Source organism: Ciona intestinalis, chromosome 12, assembly GCF_000224145.3.
Source record: "Ciona intestinalis chromosome 12, KH, whole genome shotgun sequence".
Taxonomy (NCBI): Eukaryota; Metazoa; Chordata; class Ascidiacea; order Phlebobranchia; family Cionidae; genus Ciona; species Ciona intestinalis.
Window position 1 is genome coordinate 3,795,956 of NC_020177.2, and position 18,704 is coordinate 3,814,659.

General features: G+C 34.5%; 2 protein-coding genes across 4 annotated transcripts; one reads left to right on the top strand and one right to left on the bottom strand.

Annotated features, from left to right (window-relative positions):
* Window positions 1-634: 634 nt before the first annotated feature.
* Window positions 635-11,063, top strand: zf(matrin)-3 (zinc finger (C2H2 matrin type)-3). Of its 3 annotated transcripts, none has more exons than XM_026836903.1 (21): window positions 635-832; window positions 996-1,113; window positions 1,472-1,527; window positions 1,744-1,820; window positions 2,191-2,236; window positions 2,378-2,528; window positions 2,637-2,753; window positions 3,026-3,103; window positions 3,520-3,631; window positions 4,574-4,658; window positions 5,898-6,000; window positions 6,316-6,443; window positions 6,836-6,855; window positions 6,931-7,059; window positions 7,405-9,046; window positions 9,160-9,278; window positions 9,519-9,768; window positions 9,860-9,906; window positions 10,346-10,438; window positions 10,708-10,851; window positions 10,920-11,063. In XM_026836903.1, the coding sequence occupies exons 1-20, from the start codon at window positions 730-732 to the stop codon at window positions 10,837-10,839; spliced, it is 3,606 nt and encodes a 1,201-aa protein (XP_026692704.1). In that variant the 5' UTR covers window positions 635-729; the 3' UTR covers window positions 10,840-10,851; window positions 10,920-11,063. The 3 variants fall into 3 exon arrangements, with proteins under 3 accessions (XP_026692704.1, XP_026692705.1, XP_018669896.1); XM_026836904.1 differs by having other exon boundaries at window positions 10,966-11,063; XM_018814351.2 differs by having other exon boundaries at window positions 9,160-9,266.
* A 900-nt stretch (window positions 11,064-11,963) lies between these two features.
* LOC100179567 (BTB/POZ domain-containing protein KCTD7-like) lies at window positions 11,964-15,075 on the bottom strand. The gene is made up of 6 exons (XM_002130582.5): window positions 14,982-15,075; window positions 14,369-14,554; window positions 14,166-14,308; window positions 13,385-13,580; window positions 13,080-13,273; window positions 11,964-12,727 (listed from the first exon to the last, which is right to left on the bottom strand). The coding sequence occupies exons 2-6, from the start codon at window positions 14,441-14,443 to the stop codon at window positions 12,532-12,534; spliced, it is 804 nt and encodes a 267-aa protein (XP_002130618.1). The 5' UTR covers window positions 14,444-14,554; window positions 14,982-15,075; the 3' UTR covers window positions 11,964-12,531.
* Between the last annotated feature and the right edge of the window lie 3,629 nt (window positions 15,076-18,704).

The window sequence follows — 18,704 nt, forward strand, 5'->3', positions numbered from 1 at the left end:
GCAAAAGCGTCTTCTTGCTTCTGCAGCTGCTATGAAATGTACGAAAGCAACTTTTCGCCGTTCCCAAGCGAATAATCCTAAAAAGTCGAATACCCTTGACTTAGGATGGTGTTGACTTTACTGAAGCGTTATAAACCAACTACTAAAAATAATCTGCTGGGTTAAGATTATTTAATTTGCAGATATAGCTTGTGAAAAGTAACCAATGCATGAATAACTTGTTAACCCTGAGGTTAACTGTAAAACCGCGGTCGCTTTGTAGTTCGTGCCTCGCCGTAAGATGTCACCTGTATAAAAAAAACGGCCCTGCGACTGTAAATTGTTAAAACACGATTAGGACATGTATGATTTAGGTGCTAACAGTATCTTTTTTTTATCCCACGTTACCGTTTGTATACGCACTGTGTCCTGACCATTTTGTCAAATCAGCATATTTTTTGGCAAACGACTGTCTTAGTTGTCTATGATTATAATATAATAATAATAATAATAAAAGCATACTGTCATGTTGACAATAGTTAACACAAACGTAGAAAAGTTAATTAATACAGTAAACAGTAAATAAAGAGAGAAATAGCTACTTAACATCTATGAACGTGGTCGCACATTAGGGAACACTTTTAGTATCGAGAAAAATGCCCTAACGTGCGAATGTTATCACTGCAATTCAGAATCATAGCGTTTGCTATTTCAGCTTTTTGAAACTACCTTTCGTATGTTAATGTGAACATGAACCCTCCTGTTAAATCGAAATTTAATGCTCTTGCGGCTGTGCGTTTGATGGTGCAGTCGGACGAAGACGACGACGACGATGATAAATACGGCAAAGACGGTAATTCGTTTGGACGTTTTTCTAATAACTGTTTTATGTAAGAAAGAATGTCCCTCAACACAACGAACAGCTTAACGTAACTACTATAACCATGTAACGTATGGGAGGGTTCTACACCAATGCCTGTGTTAAGTACTGTAAACTCATGCTTATGTTTTTTTAGATATCATTTTCACGGATAGTTGCACACCTTCCGTTCCTTGTGGTTCTTCCACTGGAAAACCTTTGAAAAGTATTTTAAAACCTTCAAAGATCTATACACCACCAGAAATACATGAACGGTTAGTAAATATCCTATGGCAACATGTACTATAAGACCTATACTGGCCTATATTAGGGTTCTGCAACCAATTGCACTACAACTTGTTTTAGGCATGCATGAAAATTGGTGCTTTCATCCATAGTTTTTCTTCAGGAACCAGTAAACAACTGCTCAGGTACCAGTGCTGTGGCCTTGTAATTGTGGGACCTGGTAAATTTCTACATACACAGCGTGTTTTTATTTACTGTTGTTTTACATTTAATTCGTTTATCTCTGTTGTTTTATAACTTGATCTTCGTTTACGTATTCCAAGAGATAAATGGAAAATATGTTGCGTTATATCACCCCCTCCAACTTTTTCAATATTTTTCTTTTAGAAACATCAAAGCAGAAGAGGAAAATCAACCAAATGTAGTAAGCCTGTCAGTAACAGGTATGCTACGTTCTTACTCCTCTTATTATCAGTCTTTATATCCCTACATTAAAATACAAGCATAATGTGTTTAAAACGTAATTTTCCTGAAATGAACATCACATTGGCAAAACAAATTTAAACCGTTATATGAAGAGCTTATTGTTTTTTATCACTGTTTTATAAATTAAACCCAACATTTTCTCAAATTATTGTATTTTTCTCACTGCATTATAGGTGCCCCAAAACTAAATCGTGGTATTGGTCAACTGCTGGCTCAATTAAAATGTGAACCGAATCCAATAAAAACAGAAGTATGTTTCTATCAGTTTGTGTTATTACACTGTCAATATTTACGATGCCCAGGGGTCAAGGGTTTGAAGCTCGACATTGCTACCATTATACCTTATATTTTATAAGGGTATCTGTACTTATATAGGCGTATGTGAAAAAAACAGATAAGATCATTTGTTTTAACCCAGTGGTAGCTTATTTAAATTGTCGGCAATACTTTACAAAACAATGAAAAAATATCAAAAAATATCCACAAAGTAGCATATGTGGTGTATATAACATACAATTTGTGTGAAATAGAACTTCTATGTTATAACAACAGTTTACCAGTTATTGCCCCACCCTGCAAGGATAAGTACATTACATTGCTTTATTTATAATCTTCTAAAGGTACAGCATAATGATGGATTTCAGAATACCGCCGCTATATCGATCAGTAAGTCTGTGCATCTTTTATAATTTCTTCCTGTTTTTGCTGGTTTCATTTTTTACCTTTTTTTGGTTTTGTCTGCTTTTGGTTTAGTTTTAACTTCTGAAATTGCTTTCAATAATATATTTTATACATCTTTTTATTCAGAACAAGAACCTCTCTTTAAATCAGCATTAAACACAGTACAAAACAAAGAATTACGCAACAACAGTCCTGCACCAAACAATGTAAATGAACTTTTGCACGTTGATAAAAAGGACAGTTCAATTACCAAGATCAATGTGGCATCAAATGATTTGTAAGTTGATAGATTATATAAAAAAGAGCCTATTATGCATTATTTTAATATTTTTCATAAGCAATGATATAATTATATAACAAAATATATACATTTTATTTCTTGCAGACACAACATAGTAAAGATCTCTGGATTACCTGAAGAGTTTTCAAAAAACAAATTGATATCATTTTTAGGAATATGGCCTTCTAATGGACAAGATGGTATCAGAGTCATTCGTAACTTGTAAGTTAAATATTTCTTGTATCTTGGTTTTCTGACAATTAGTTTAAATCATGTACTATGAACACTTGGTTCTTCCCAACCCTTTTTCTAGCATGATGAAATTAGTAAGTATATTATACATAAGCTGTCAATGTCATAATAATCTTTGCCGAGTCTGCCGATCCAATTGTTAAAACTATTTTTTAAATAAGCGACCCAAAAACTATAATGCTAAACATTAAGAAGCACTGTTTTTTTTATTATATGATTTAAAATGACTACTTTTTTTGTAGAGATGGCTCATCTACTGGCTATGCTTATGTTTTGCTGGAAAATCATAACAACAAAATGGATATATTAAAAGCAAATGGGTAAGAGAGAGTATAGTTTAAAAAGTTATGATTTGCCCATATGTATAATATATGAATGAATGAATGTAACTTACTTTATCCTCGCGTGGCTGGAAAAAGACACAGTCGTTATAACATGAGTGTTAATACACCTTATGCCAGCTTACAAGTTACCATATATTATTCTGTTTACTGTCTCCTAATCTGCTGGACACGTGGACAGTATACATATTCTACCTGAGACTCAAATATATTTTTGTATGTTACCTGATAACAATATCAGTTTTTAAATTCTTTTGTTAACATTTATATAAGCTATTTTTTATTATCCTAAAAATGTTATCCAAATAATTTAGATGTCGGTTGTAGCAAATTGTTTGATCATATTCATTAACAAATGAAATTTTGCTTTTTCTAAACATCTTTTATTCCCGGAGAATGAAGTTTGATGATGTTTTCCCACTAAATATGGTTGTATGCAAATTCTCTGATATGGAAAAAGATTGGAAACGTACATGCTTGATCAAAATGCACATAGAAGGATCACCGGTATGTTTTACATTCAGTCTTTATATTGCTTTAAAAAAAATTTTTTTTTTTAACATATAGAATTTAAATTTATGTTTCAATTTTATTTATTATTGTTCTTTTTAAAATTTAATATTCTTCCTACCTTTAAGTTCTCTGAATATGAAATCCTTATTTCATCTAAGATTGATAGGTATTTACCAGTTCTCGTGTTGTTTTATACATTTAATTGGTGTTTCTAAAAAAAACATTTCGCATCTTAAAGATTAGGCCTACTGGATATAATTTAAAGTCTATTTCTGGTCTTGTGTATGCAGCCTTTTTATTTATCGCATGCGATACAAAGCCTGTGCAGTTTTAAGATTAGTTACCGTTTTGCGTTTTTGTTCAAGACTCTCATTATTTATCATACAAATCCGGCGCAGTTTCATACAAATCCGGCGCAGTTCTGAGATAGCTACTGTTTTGCGTTTTTGTTCAAGACTTTCATTATTTATCATACAAATCCGGCGCAGTTCTGAGATAGCTACTGTTTTGCGTTTTTGTTCAAGACTCTCATTATTTATCATACAAATCCGGCACAGTTTCATACAAATCCGGCGCAGTTTTGAGATAGCTACTGTTTTGCGTTTTTAAAATGCGATGATCTAGAGCAGACGCGGGTTAAGGTTTTGTACTAGTAACTAGTGTATTAGTGATATGGTACTATGCGTATGAGCAAACCATATTGCATCAAACACTGGCGTGATGCATTTCATACCAAGCTGGAAGATGAAAGAAAAAGAGATCATCATCTTTAGTATTCTTCATCAAGACCAACCATTTTAATTTATTCTATGTTTTTGTTAATTGTTTTTAAAGTACTCTTTTGTATGGTGGAATTTTAACTTAAGACTATCATAGCTGTAAATATTGTTAAGTTTTACTGATTTTATCAATTCTGTGTGACAACTTCCATTCCAGTTTGTCTGCATATCTGGGTTGGGATCAAACACCACTAAAGATCATCTGCTTGAAGAGTTAAATGCTTACCACAGATCCATGGAAGGTAGATTAAAAGCACCAGCTGCACCTGGAACTGTTAGGCTAGCGTACACTACTATTTTGTAATACTACTAACACTAGGCTAAGACATAGGCTATATATAGGCTATATTTTTATATATTATTTATTAGGCTAGTGTTATTTTGCATGAAATTCTAGGCTACATTTTATGTTATTGAATAGGCTATTATAGGCTAGTGCTTTTTGCATGAAATTCTAGGCTAGTTTTAGGCTATTATCTTTTCTAGGATACAATTTTTCATTTTCGCCTTAATTTTTATAATGTGATACCGTCAGGATTAGATTATTAAAAAAGACATTCATTGTAATTCAAATGTTTAAGAAAGGGTTAAAATATTTTCGTGCACAATGATAGGCTCTTTATCAGTTAAGGCAGCTGTAGTAGTAGTTGATAAATCTGTATCTTGTGCAATGTTGTTTAACTTTTTGGGAAAGGAAACCCGATAACAAAGATTTTAAAATGCAAGATCGATTTCCCCTAAGTTCGTGTGTAGTTTTAAAGTACCTGCAACTCCATTTTAAATAAATGAAATCTTTATCCATCCTCGCGTGGCTCACTATACCATGGATGTTTTATACACCTTAAGTTACCACTTATGTAACTTTGTGGTTGATTATTTGCGGGAATTTTGCATTTATTTAATTTAAAGCTGATAATTTGAACAACCCATATGAGAAAACTGTTTTGGAGCAGTTACTGTTAAGTCAGTGTCTTGCACAATGACACATACACCCATAATGGCAGCAGCGACAAGTCGAAAAAAAAATACCTCTCGGGTAGAAGCATTTGTGGTAACCACTGTGTCATGGCTTTTATGTGAATGCAACTGCAGAAAAATTGCTGAAGTTTTAAAATATACTATTTTTGCTCTGGTTAGGTGATACAATGGCGCCATATAGGTTGGCATAATGTTAAATGTATTGCCCATTGTTTAAAAAATCCTTTATTTACTGTAACAAAGTGTCATTCAAGCTGCAATAAATCAATTCATTGCAAGCCTGTCACTGAATACCTTTCCTTATTTTTTGTTAAACCAAGCAAGGTAAATTACTTCTTGTGATTACAATACAACAAATAAATAGATTATTTTTAAACTTAAAGCCAAATTTACTTTTTCAGTAGGCCTATTAATACATTTTTGCAAGTATTTTTTATGTACCAAAAAAATTTTTTATGAATTAAGACATTTTTATATTTTCAGTATTGATACATTTTTTGCAGATATCTTCTATATACCTGAGTCTTCTGAATCAGCGTACGTGGTGTTTGACTCAGTTGAGCTGGCTGTTGACTTTCTTAAAGATGCTTTCTGCATTCGAGGAAGGTAAGTCAGCTAGAATAATTAATAAATACATACTGGTTTATAGTTATAACCGTAATATCCATAATAAATTAATGATTGAATCTTTAATTAAAGGCATTCTAACACTTTGCATTTAATTGTCCTGGTTTTGGGCAAACAGATTTAAATGTTTTGTAACCTAACTTCCTAAATCCATCACATTCTGTATACATGATGTCCTACTATCATGCAGCCACCTTAGTTTTAGGTCAGTCAAGTTTACACAAAAACTTTTTTTAAACCGTTTCTAATCAATTATTTCAGCTATAACCTTGTGAATTTTAACTCTTGTTTCAGGAGAGTCAAAACACACCAATGCCACCCTCTTATAGTTCAACGTTGGTGTAGAAAGAACAATATTGTGTTTGCATTACCACCTGGTAATAAATGTGATCTTAAGGATCTCTCTCCTTTATATGGATCAGGTATTTGTAATATTTCTTCGGTAGTAAATGTTTTGTTGAAAAATAATCCTGTGGAAGCTCATCACAGAACGTTTAATTATTATCTTGTGTTTTGTATGGAACAGCCAAAACATTTTATGTCACTTTAACTTCGCAATTTTTTACACTGCCACATTATAAACCTATTAACTTAATAGTGTGAATTTAAAGTCATATTACAAAAAAAGATCTGATGGTAGTTTCAATAATTTTGTTTCATTCAAAAAAAGTAATCACCCACAAAGTAACACACATGGCAATTCGTAATCTGGCAAAAGGTGTATAAACACCTGTGTTATAACAACTATTTTTTTCGGTCACCCGAGGATAAATAAGTTACATTCATTTAGTTTAAATCTAAAATTTGTTTTCAGAACAAGAAATAAAAGAATTGGTGAGTGAATTGACATGTTATGTGTAACAATAAACCTAATTGATTCAAATTATCACTTGTTTTATATATCTTAAGCTGGTACCCAAGCGTGCTGCATCGGTACGAACTATGGAAAAGCAAATACCAAAATTGGATACAGCGTATGCAGATAGAATTAAGTCTGAGCCAAACTCACAAGCTCATGTTCCGAATCCTGATAAACAAGTATGTTATCTGTAAAGTAATGAAAGTACAGGTTGTCATAATGTCACCAAGGTTTGCTGTTATTAGGGTGTTTGCAATAAGAAAATTAGACGAATTTAACTGGATAAATATTGATTAAATTTTAAGGCTAACTAAGTGCTGTAAGGTTCGGGTAGTGGACAACCTTGGCCTAAATCCCGCTTACTTGTGCGCTGTCTCCACTTTAAGATCTCATTTTATATTATATAATAGTTATTTAAAATGTAAACACCAATAAAAATTGATTTTCATTTATTAATTTTTCACCATGCATATTAAAATACTAATAATCATTACACATGCAAACATTTTTTTTTGCATTTATAGATGGTGGATCCCCTGACTTTGGAAAGAAAACAATTTCGGAATCAGATTTTAAACCAGCTGCATGATGGAATGGTTTTACCTCCACCTGTTAATAATGCCAACAGGTTTCCAATTTTTGGTCAACCATTTCAAAGAGAATCGAGAGATATTCGGCAGGTTAGAGACCGCACCCCACCGATGGAGATTCAGCGTAGAATGGGTATGGGTTACCCAAGACATATGGGGCCAATGGGCGAGAGATGGATGCCTCCAAGAGAGTTCTCACCTGGAAGACATCAGAGTCAACAGTTTGTAAGAGACCGTAGTCCAGGAAGAGGATGGCATCATCCGGATGATATGACCTTTGGAATAGGTATGGATGTCATGAATTTTGATCATGGGAGAGACCCACAAGTGGATTTGGGTCTAAGAAGGGGTCCTCCAAGATATTTAAGTCCTAGAAGAGATTTTCCAAATGAATCAAGTTTAAGAAGAGAACATCTGAGAGACTTAAGTCCAAGAAGAAACTTTCCAAGGGATTCAAGTCCAAGAAGAGAACCTCCAAGAGATACAGGTTCAAGAAGAGACCTTATAAGAGACTTAAGCCCAAACCGTGGTCCTCCAAGGGATTTAAGAGGAGATCTTTCAAGAGATCTAAGTCCCAGAAAAAGAAGAAGTCTTTCAAGAGATTTGGGCTCAAAAAGAAGAAGAAGAAGAAGTCTTTCACGACATTCAAGTCCTAGAAGAGGTCAGCCAAGAGATTTAAGTCCCAGAAGAAGAGGAAGCCCTTCAAGAGATTCACTTCCTAGAAGAGGTTTAAGTCCAAGAAGAGAAATTTCCAGAGATTTGGGCCCAAAAAGAAGAAGAAGTCTTTCTAGGCATTCAAGTCCTAGAAGAAGTCAACCAAGAGATTTAAGTCCAAGAAGAAGAAAAAGAAGTTTGTCAATTGATTCAAATCCTAGGCGAAGTCCTCCACGAGATTTAAGAAGAAGTTCTCCAAGTAGAAGAAGAGCTGGTAGTCTAGGTCCAAGAAGAGACAAAAGTCCTTCCAAAAGCAGGTACTTCAGTAGGGAAGAAAGACAACATAGAGATCTGGACCAAAGAAGCACTAAACTAAATTCCAGAGAATCTCTACAACGGAGGAGGAAGTGTTCAGGAAGTCCTAAACGTGAAAGAAAACCTTATCATGATCTAAGTCCTCGCAGACGTCGGAGGTACTCTAGGGAAACCAGTCCTAGAAGAGAACATGGAGCATCAAGGGAAAAGCATTTAAGGGAAAGGTCCCCAACAAGGGATAGGATAATTGTGATAAAGAAGGAGGAAAACAAGAATTTCCAGAAAAAAAAGATTCAGTTGAAAGAGAAAAGTCCCGAAAAGAAAATTAATAAAATAATAGAGTCTACTGTTAAAGAAGTCAAACCAAAAGTAAAAAAATCTTTGAATAATATGAATTTTATGGGTCCAGGACACCCTTTTGGCCCGCATATGCCTCCAATGGGCATGGGCCCTATGGTTATGGGAGCAAGAGGACCTATGCCTTTCATGGGCCCAATGATGCCACCCCCAAATTTCAGGCCAAGACCAATGAACATGAGGCCACCAATGGGTATGATAAGGCCAGGCATACCACCAAATATGAGGCATTTAAGACCACCAGCTCCAGGTACATACGCAATAAAAAAATATATGTATTTTGTGTAAAAAAATAGATAAATCAACACCGGGCAAGGACAATTCCTATAACATGTATTATGTGTTAAATGTTCTGTACACCAGGTATGATGATGAGTATATACATCCGAGCATTTAATATTCCTGACCAAGCATCTACAGAGGACATACGAGAATTCTTTGCACCTGTACTGCCAGCAAAAATCGCTCAGGTTTATACTTTGGTAATACCACAGGTTTAAGTGTGGTGTCTAAACTTTAGTGTAATGAAAAACAACCACACTCTCATAAAAAAAAAACAAGATATCGCAAATTCCGAACTGCTTTTTAATCAAATAGTAGTTCTTTAATGAATCTAAATTTAAAAAAAATGATATTCAAAGATTTGTTTTAACAAAAAAAGGGGGTTTTGACTCCTGACCCCCCTGGATGCCCCATTGGTCCTAAATTAATGCATCTTCCAGAACATCGGATATAATATTTACGACATTGATTTCTACTCGCCTGCTGATGCAAGCATGGCTCTTCAGAAGAGTGGAATGCTGATCAGGAAGAACAAGATTCAGCTTCAGATGCTCCCAGGTCCTCCAATCCCCTTGCCTCCTCGTCCATTTAAGAAAAAGAAGAAAAGAACGAGCTCCAGCCCTCCTCCAGAGGGCAAAGACACAAATTCACAGACAGATTCATTGCCTCCTAAAACAACTATTAAGCAAGGTTTGGTTTGAGTTACTTTAGAACCATTTTTTATAACAAACATATTATATGTTATTTGCACTTGTTTAAACAGAAATATATTAAATTTTAGAACCAACTGATGCTGACACAGTTAAAGCAGATGAAGAACAAATTCCGGTATTTTTTCAAATTATTTTAATCTATATAAATATTTTAACATTATACATATATACGTATGTTGTGTCTAAGTTTGTCTTTTAATCATGAATGTTTCTTTATTATACCACGCATTATTTTGTTTTTGTTTTGTTGATTTATCACACATCTTTGATGCAAATTTACAAATAGGTATTTAGGCCTATTAAAAAAAAACTTACCTGTTTAACCTTTTTCATGTTTAAAAAAATCATTTTTAGAAGCTAGTCTTTTATTATATTTCTTATATATTTAAACAGTTATAAATAAATAGCTTCTCTTGTAAGATACCAATGTTTCATTTGCCATATGGTATCATCATAAAAATCATATAATGTCTCAACGTATGGCAGACAACCAGAAGAATTTACTAATTGAGCTATTTACTTAAATATAAAAACTTGTGTTGTTCCCATATTAGGTTGAACCTTTTCCTGATGACCCTTTCAAGTACAGACTACCACCATTTGATCCAGATGTACCTGCTGGTCAGTGTGCTATTGAACCCATGGAGGTATTGTGTTTCAACTTGTTACATTATCTATATGTAATTCACAGTTACTTTATGGGATACTGTGTGTGAATAGTTGTACTCTTTATATTGCTAAGCTTGATTATACAAATTATACAAAAGGCCAAGAACTTTTCAATTTATGCAAATGTTTAAGGCTTTTGGTTGCGGCCGCTATATGACTCGCAAGGGTTAGCATTAAAAGGCTGCCACAAATAATATTTGCGATTCTGAAATAATATTTTAATTCTTTCAAAATCCCTACTTTTCAGGGCTTTTATTGTCAATTGTGCCGCAAGTTCTACCGCTCAAGAATCACTGCGTTTTCAGCGCATTGTAAATCCAAGCAGCATTATGACAACTTGAAAGCTGAGATGAAAAAAATAAAGCAAGAAGTTTCATAAACACTGTAAAAGGTCAGGTTGAACTCATGATATGCTTTTAAGATGTTATTACAGTGATTTAATCACCTTTCTCTTTTTAGCTTACCATAACTGCCATGCGAAATGTGAAAGTACTCTAATATCTAGGTGCACACTTCCTCTGTTCAATGCTGCGTTCAATGCTGCTTCCTTTGTTCAATGCTGCAAGGACATTTAATAAAGAGACAAAATGTTCTAATATGGTACAAATCGAAATGAATCTCTAAGCAGTTGACAGTCTGGTTCGCAATCAACAAAATCATATTTAAATACAAAAACAACTCAGATTGTTTTAGAGCATTTGTGTGACCAATAGTGCTATGTTTATCCCAAAGATTAAGCCGTGCAAGTTGAAGACCTCAGCTCTAGTACAGAAAAACTGAATATCTTGTTAAATCATTGATGGTTCAATGATTAGATGTCATATTATATAGCAGTCATTAAATGTCATGGTATTGATTAGCAGCATGTATAGGTGCAATCCATTTCATGGTCATGCATAAGATACGTCAATATTTGGGAGGTGGGAAGTTATTGATGAACTCTGGATCAATCTACTTTCACAGACGTAATACGAGTTCTATCTCTACTTTTCTATAATTTGTGTAAAAGGAAACGAACATGAGACATGAGAAAAATGCAATGAAACTATTACCTCTTTTTTCATTTAAAATAAAATGTAACTTCATACATTTTTCTGCATTACAAGACATCCAAATCAATTTGATTTTTTTTTTAATGGCACTCCAAACAATCAACTACAGGAAAAAGGAAGTTGTTCTCTTAAATACAAAACTAGTTAAGTAAGCTAAACTGTTTTATCTGACTTGTCCTCAAAAAAACAACAATCTGAATCGGTTATATTGGGAAGTTCTTGCATCATTTCTAAAAGATACTTGGGTTCTATGTTTCCTTGTCCTCAAAAAAACAACAATCTGAATCGGTTATATTGGGAAGTTCTTGCATCATTTCTAAAAGATACTTGGGTTCTATGTTTCCTGCTGCTACCATTGTTTTTCTGGGCAAGACATTTACCAGTCATTTTTCCGAGTGGTCACTAATAGTTTGCCCAAAACGTCAGCCGTACAGAACATAAATCACAACAATAAAGAGAATCTGGCTTTATTTAGCGGAGCAGAAGAAGTTAGGAAGTCACAGTGGAACTTTAGATAGGAAGAGAACACAGTGAAAATTACTTTCATTTTAAAAGGAATAATTTGATTGTTTTAATTTTAAATATAAGAATAAAGAATAGCACTGCTAACATTCAATGGAACACTTTTGAATTGGGCAAGGTTTTTGTACAGGATGTTAACAGCTTTGATTGGGAATTACTGTATAAAGCACACTGCAGCATTGCATGTACCCTACGTCTATGGAATGCAAGCGGTGAAAAGATTGCAAAGATAAAAGCAGGAATGTGTGAAGCATTTTTGGTGAAAAGTTAAAATGTTTAGTCTATGTGCTTAGTGGTAGGACATCTAAATAAGCAAGGGGTATTGGTCCATGAAAAAAAATTGTACCAGCTCTAAGGAGCAAACTAATTGCCTTCATCAGTTTTAAATTATTGATTTTGCCACCTATTGCCTCTACCTTGTCAATAAAAAAAGCATTTTTAATTGGGGTCACCCAGTCCACTTGTTTCACCACCAACACTGTTATATGTTCAGTATTTCACCACCATTTAAATCTAAGTTCATAAATTGGTCGCTTGCAAAAATATTGGTCGATTACAAGTTTGTCACACACGCCAATGCATTGGCTTTCCACGTCGTAACCTTTCATGGATAAGTCATGTTTAATGCAATCAAGAAGATCATATACGTCTGGAGTCGCGTTCCACGGACCAAAGATCACACACACGTCACACCTTGTGGTAAAGAATCAATATCACTTTGCATTTAAATTAATCATGTCAGACATTAGGTTAATGAAAAGAAACACTCTGCCCATTAGAATCTGTTTTACCTAAATGCTTATGTATAATAAACTGCTGTTTCAATTACAAATATTATATGTTTTTGTATCATGTTCTAGACATGTTTTACATTCACACTGCAAATAAGGTACAATACACATGTCAATTCTGCTGTGGTGTAATGTATGTATGTGTGTAACTCGTTAAAGAAAAAACTAGAACGTTTCTGCTGAATATAACATGATCTCAAAATAAAGACCTTATACAGATACAACGAATTAATTAAAAAAAATTTAAAACTAACTTGTGAGACTGACGATATTTGAAAGGATTCCATTCACCAGGAACCAGAGGTGGAATAGAGTTTTCATACGGAGTTGATGCAGCTTCTTCTTTATAAATACAAACACGCAGCCTTGAAACACGATCTGGCTGCGTGCTGGCTAACACTTGCGCTTTTTCGAGCAGAATGTGCAAGTTTTCGTCATAGTGCGGGACCTAAACAACCAAATTAAACTTGGCTGATTAAATTGTAGAAAGTATTTAATCTATGAAACTTTCTTATGGGGTTAAATCTGTGCTCAGAGCACAGTCAGTTGCTACACTTACATGGCTTAAAAAGGTTCTCCGTATTTTTTCCCCAGCAATTGGTTTTAAAAGTTCCAGGGCCTCAATAAAAGGGTGCACATTGTAGAACTGAGCTTCATGGTAGACTTTAATGCATTCGGATAATGGAGGCATTTCAGATTGACGCAGAAAATTAAGCACATGATGAAAGTTCGATCCATCGCGGTCAATAAAGTAACTGTCGAATAATGAATTTAGTCAATACTGCTCAGTGCTCATCAGTATAACCCTCTTATATAATGACCCTGTCATAAAACTTCTAAAGTATTCAATAACTTTACCAAAGCTTTATGTAGGTAAACAGTTTAGGAATGATTTGGGTTGTAATTTGTAACACATAAGGTAATTACGTTTGTTATAAGAGTTGCAAATAATATAAGAATAAGAAAGAAATGAGTCATTGCGCTTTCTCACACAATACATGATGTAAGCTGATTGAACAGAGATTGCATCACGCTCCTGTAAATTGTATTAGTAATGCAGTTTCACATACCACACATACAATAACTTAGATATTGTTCTGTCTCTTCCTTGAAGGCATTGCTAGTAATAGTGTACCCCTTCATGGCTTGGCAATGCCATATAAACAAAGTTTAATTAAACGCAATCCTAAATGAACTTTCTAAATTTTGTACCTTTAACAACTGCAGTGACTGTTTGAATTTTACAGCTATTTACATGTCAGAGTTTTTTTTTCAAATTTCTGGCCCTAAGCTTCAAAATTTGGCTTGTTTAATAAAAAAAGTTGGGATAAAAATAGAACCTTCCATTCTTGTCCATTGCCACACTATGTCTACCACTAAACATTGCGGAAAGCATTGAACCCGGATATTTCTGCAGAGTTGAGAGGGTTGTAGTGAAATGATAACCGCCCACGTTGAGCTCAAGTATCTCCGGTAAATTTGTCTAAAAAATAAAATGAGTAAAAATTTACAATTATGTTTTAACGGTTGATTATATTCTTACCGCACTTGAAGAATGACCATCTGCCAAGTCCATCACTTTAACAACATTAACATGATTAGTCACATTTAGATCCATATTTGATTGACATATGTTGTTGCAGATATGGAAACATAAAATCACATTCCAATAGATTGCAGATTCTTATAACTTAACTGAAGTTGTCAACCTTGTCGTTCACATTCCAAACTAAAACAAAATATCAGTTTTATATATGATATCTCCCTGCCCAGAGTTGGTATACAAACATTTATATATACAGACTTGTTTATATACAGACTCTGTCTCTGCTTATTTTAAAACCATAAATAAAGAAAATGTATTCGGTATTTTGCAATACCAGCTTTATACCTTGAGGCTTAAGACCTTTATACTCTACATCTAAAATCTAACACACGAGTAGTGAAATGACAGGTACATAATCAAGTTGCATATTCCAGTAGTATACATGTGTTTCGCGTGACTGTTAGGTTGCTAAAATTCCAATTATCGGTTGCACTAAATGCAGCAGAAGCTAACCAGCGACAAAATACATCAGCTTTTGACACAATTACACTTTTGACACAATTGAACCTTTAAAACGTGACATGATTTACAAATAATATAAATAACGTACGTGTTTCTGATTTATTATAGCTTGATAAACTACCGAGAATTACTAAGCACGATGTGAACGTAATGACGTAAAGACGAAGATGACGTAACATTTGTTTTGCAACAAACCACTCATGCATGTCGACGACATAGAAACATTAATTCATATTAGCAATTTTACAAAAATTAAAAAGTATATAACCAAAATATTGTAATAATGACACTTACGTGCTTAAAAGAGGATGAATATTGTAAGAAATGTGGTTTTGTGGTGCTGATAGTCATAATGTACGTGGCCCATTTAGCTCTGCCTTATTTTGTGTTGTAAATTCTACTATCCGCATGCAGTCGCTAGAGAGTACCTAGTTGCATTAAAAATTTGCGGGACAACGAACAGAAGGGATGGACTCATAGACCGACTTTATCTCGACAAATTCAAATGTGTGTGAATTCATATAGTCGTTAATCGGCCGTGACTGTATTAACAGTATTAAATACATACGTGATGATACAATAGCGTTCAATTGATTATACTTTTGTCACGTTCTGTCGACACGCCCTGTTTTGACCAAAGAAATAATTGAAAAACTACAAAAGTTCTATTTGTAATTGGTGGAATTACTTGTGTAAAATACCACTTTCTTTCAATTAAGTTTAATTTCTTTGTATCTGGTTAGCGTAGATTATGATTAAGTTACTCAATGGCCGCTTTAGTTTGTATAATCACGAATAAATTAACTTCAATTAAACGCGTGAGAACTTTTTACCAACACCTGTCAGTATTGTCCTAAAAAATGGTACTTGATAAAAAAATGTCAAGTTTGTGAAGGTAAACCCTTGTGGATTTTTCTAATAATCTCACACCGTTGAAGTTCGTGACAGGCTGCATTTTATTAAATGGTCACAGCGGCGAAGGGCTGACGTCTCAGATTACAACTCTCTTTGCAGTGGCAGGCCTACAATAGGGATACTAGCAACAGATGGGTTATTTCCAAAATACCCATCTATTGTAAAGTACCACACCACACAATACAGCCATAAACACCTACTTCGGGTTCGAATCTAAATTTAGCACAGCGTTGTTTATCAGTGGCGCTGCACGCACGAAAACCAATTCCGGACCGCACTGCCTAATTCACCACTTTTTTTCAAAGGTATAACTTCAGGAACTTATGGCGTTCGGGCGTTGGCCGAATCACACATATTAACAAAAATTAGGGAAACGGTTCTCTGTAAAACAGGTGGTCTACCCGATGCTATAATAGTTGTAGTTTTGATCGCTAGTTTAATTAACCGGCCCGTGGGGTAGAGAGAACACCACACAGCAGCATCCAAAGGCGATAGATACAGTTTTACTCTTTAAGAAATCTCTTTAATCAAGTCCATTGATTTCCCTTCACTGCTACGAAGCGTGACGATTAACACGTATAAAAAAAACACCGTATACCAGCGTGACGTACACGGCGCGCTAATTAAATTAGCCCATGTCCTGTCGCTTTGATTATGCAGCGGCTATGGTGACTATCCTTAGCAACGGGAAACGAACTTCTGAGTTATATATAGTCGTGGTAGGGTTAACCAAACGAGCTGATATCACGCAAAGTATCAATAAATATGTAAACAGTTTCCTTTCGTTTGTGTCTACGGGTCGAAGATGTCTCTCTGTATACCCACTTCTAATACTCGCGTGCGAACATTGAGCCCTTGTAATTCGTAGCTACGATTTATTCTTGGACCAACGCGGTTCAGAATTCACTACGAAGGAGACATTGGTTATTATTACGTCATAAACGATGTTTGCGTGCGACGCTATATGTACAATCCAGGTGGTCGAGATCTTCTGGTATCAATATTTCAAAGACTTTGATTTTGTTCGCTGTAAATAACATGGGATAACAGGATCTTTATTTGTATTTCTGATTACGGTAGCGAAGACCCACAAAAATACACACGAACGAAAAAAGACGTAACGACTTAACGAAACCCAACACCTTAATAAAAACATTAATTTAAAATCCGTGGACATTTTCTAACAGCTTATAAATTAAGCGGTTTTAAATTAAATACCACTAACAAATACCACTTGAATTAAAACCGCTAATTCTTTGACCAAACCCAAAAAATAAGATTTAAAAAACACAATTATCAAATTTTTAAACGTTTTCCTGTTGAGTGACGTTGACCATTCGCGTGCCATTTATTCAATTTCACCTCATTATCTAAGTACAATCATCCATGCAGATGACGCATGAATGGGCAAACCTTTCGAAATTTCTAAATATGGGCTATCATTTTATAAGGCACTGGTGCGTAAAATTACATTGGTTTAATAATGAATCATAATGTTGATATATTTTTAATGTTAGAAAACAAAATTGCAAATTAATAAGTTGTGTTGCCAAAAATCCTTTTCGGGTTGTTCTGAATAATATGCGCATAATTTTAGCGTCGCCATCAGCATATAATATTGTCTTCATTTATATAAACACCGTTCGGTAAGATGGATATCGTCAGCACATAATATCCTTAACTTTCTAATCGTATTTTTAACAATTATTAACCCTCTTTCCGAGTCGAAGGGATATGATTCTATAATTATGTATCCTTCGTTTACTGTACCAAATGAGTATGAAAACATTCAAGAGTATGAAAACATTGGCCATCTTTTACCCAGCAAATACCATATATGTTATTCAATATGCGACTGCTAGTGTGCTGTTCAATCTGGTCTCGTTTTGACATGCCGGATTTTTCACTATAAATTATTCAACGTATTTAATCGTAACCCCCCGAGCATATGTAGCGTGGCTTTGATACGGTTTAAACAGGTACAAAAATAAGAAATCCACTTTATGCGATTGCGTACGGGAATTGAATATTTCGTTAAGTGCTCGTCTGGGAATCGTTTTCAATTAGCAGTGTAGGCTTAAATCTTTTGGTTAAAAGCACCGCGACATGAGAAACACCTCAAATGTGTGTGCGATTATTTTTCTCACGAGTTTCGCTTCTTCTTTTTTTTGTTGAGAGTAAGACCCAAACTAAACTTGCCTAAACTATGTTCACTTGAGGAATAAGATGTACCCAATATGAGGTATTTTCTTTGCGCATGCATTGTATTGCGCCATTACATAATCTATATTATCGAGATATAGACGTTTACTGCTGTAATCAAATTATCGTAAAATCTTTATAATCCCAAATTAGCAAGTTGACAGTTTAAGATGTTAAAACATAGAGTCACAGAAGTTCGTAATTAATCTCAATAAGTTCTTTTAGTACGAGGTGAAAAAGTCACCTAATAATAATAACCTGCGAATCGACGGCCTTGACCATAGATATGAGACATCCAAATGCTACCCACTATAAAGTACATCGCCATTTATAAATTGGTTGGGCCACAGTAACCACAGCATAGTATTAACATCACGTCATTTGCTAAATAATTTTAGGAATTTTCAACTCTCAGTGTGTATTATACCGAAGAAATAGTTTTAAACGCTTCGGAATGTAATGTATAACACAGACTGTTAACTGTAAAGACGGATTAATTATTAAAACCACAAAAATGTCAATCTCGCTCAGGGCGAGCCGTTTAGCGACATAGCAAACAAGATAGTGGGTCTAAGCACACGATCGGTTCATTGTAACACCTACGCGTGTGATAAAATTGTGTATCCACTGGCACCGGGTTAAACACAGAAACGGAATATTCGTCTTTCTCGCTGACAAGGGATTTAAGTGTAGC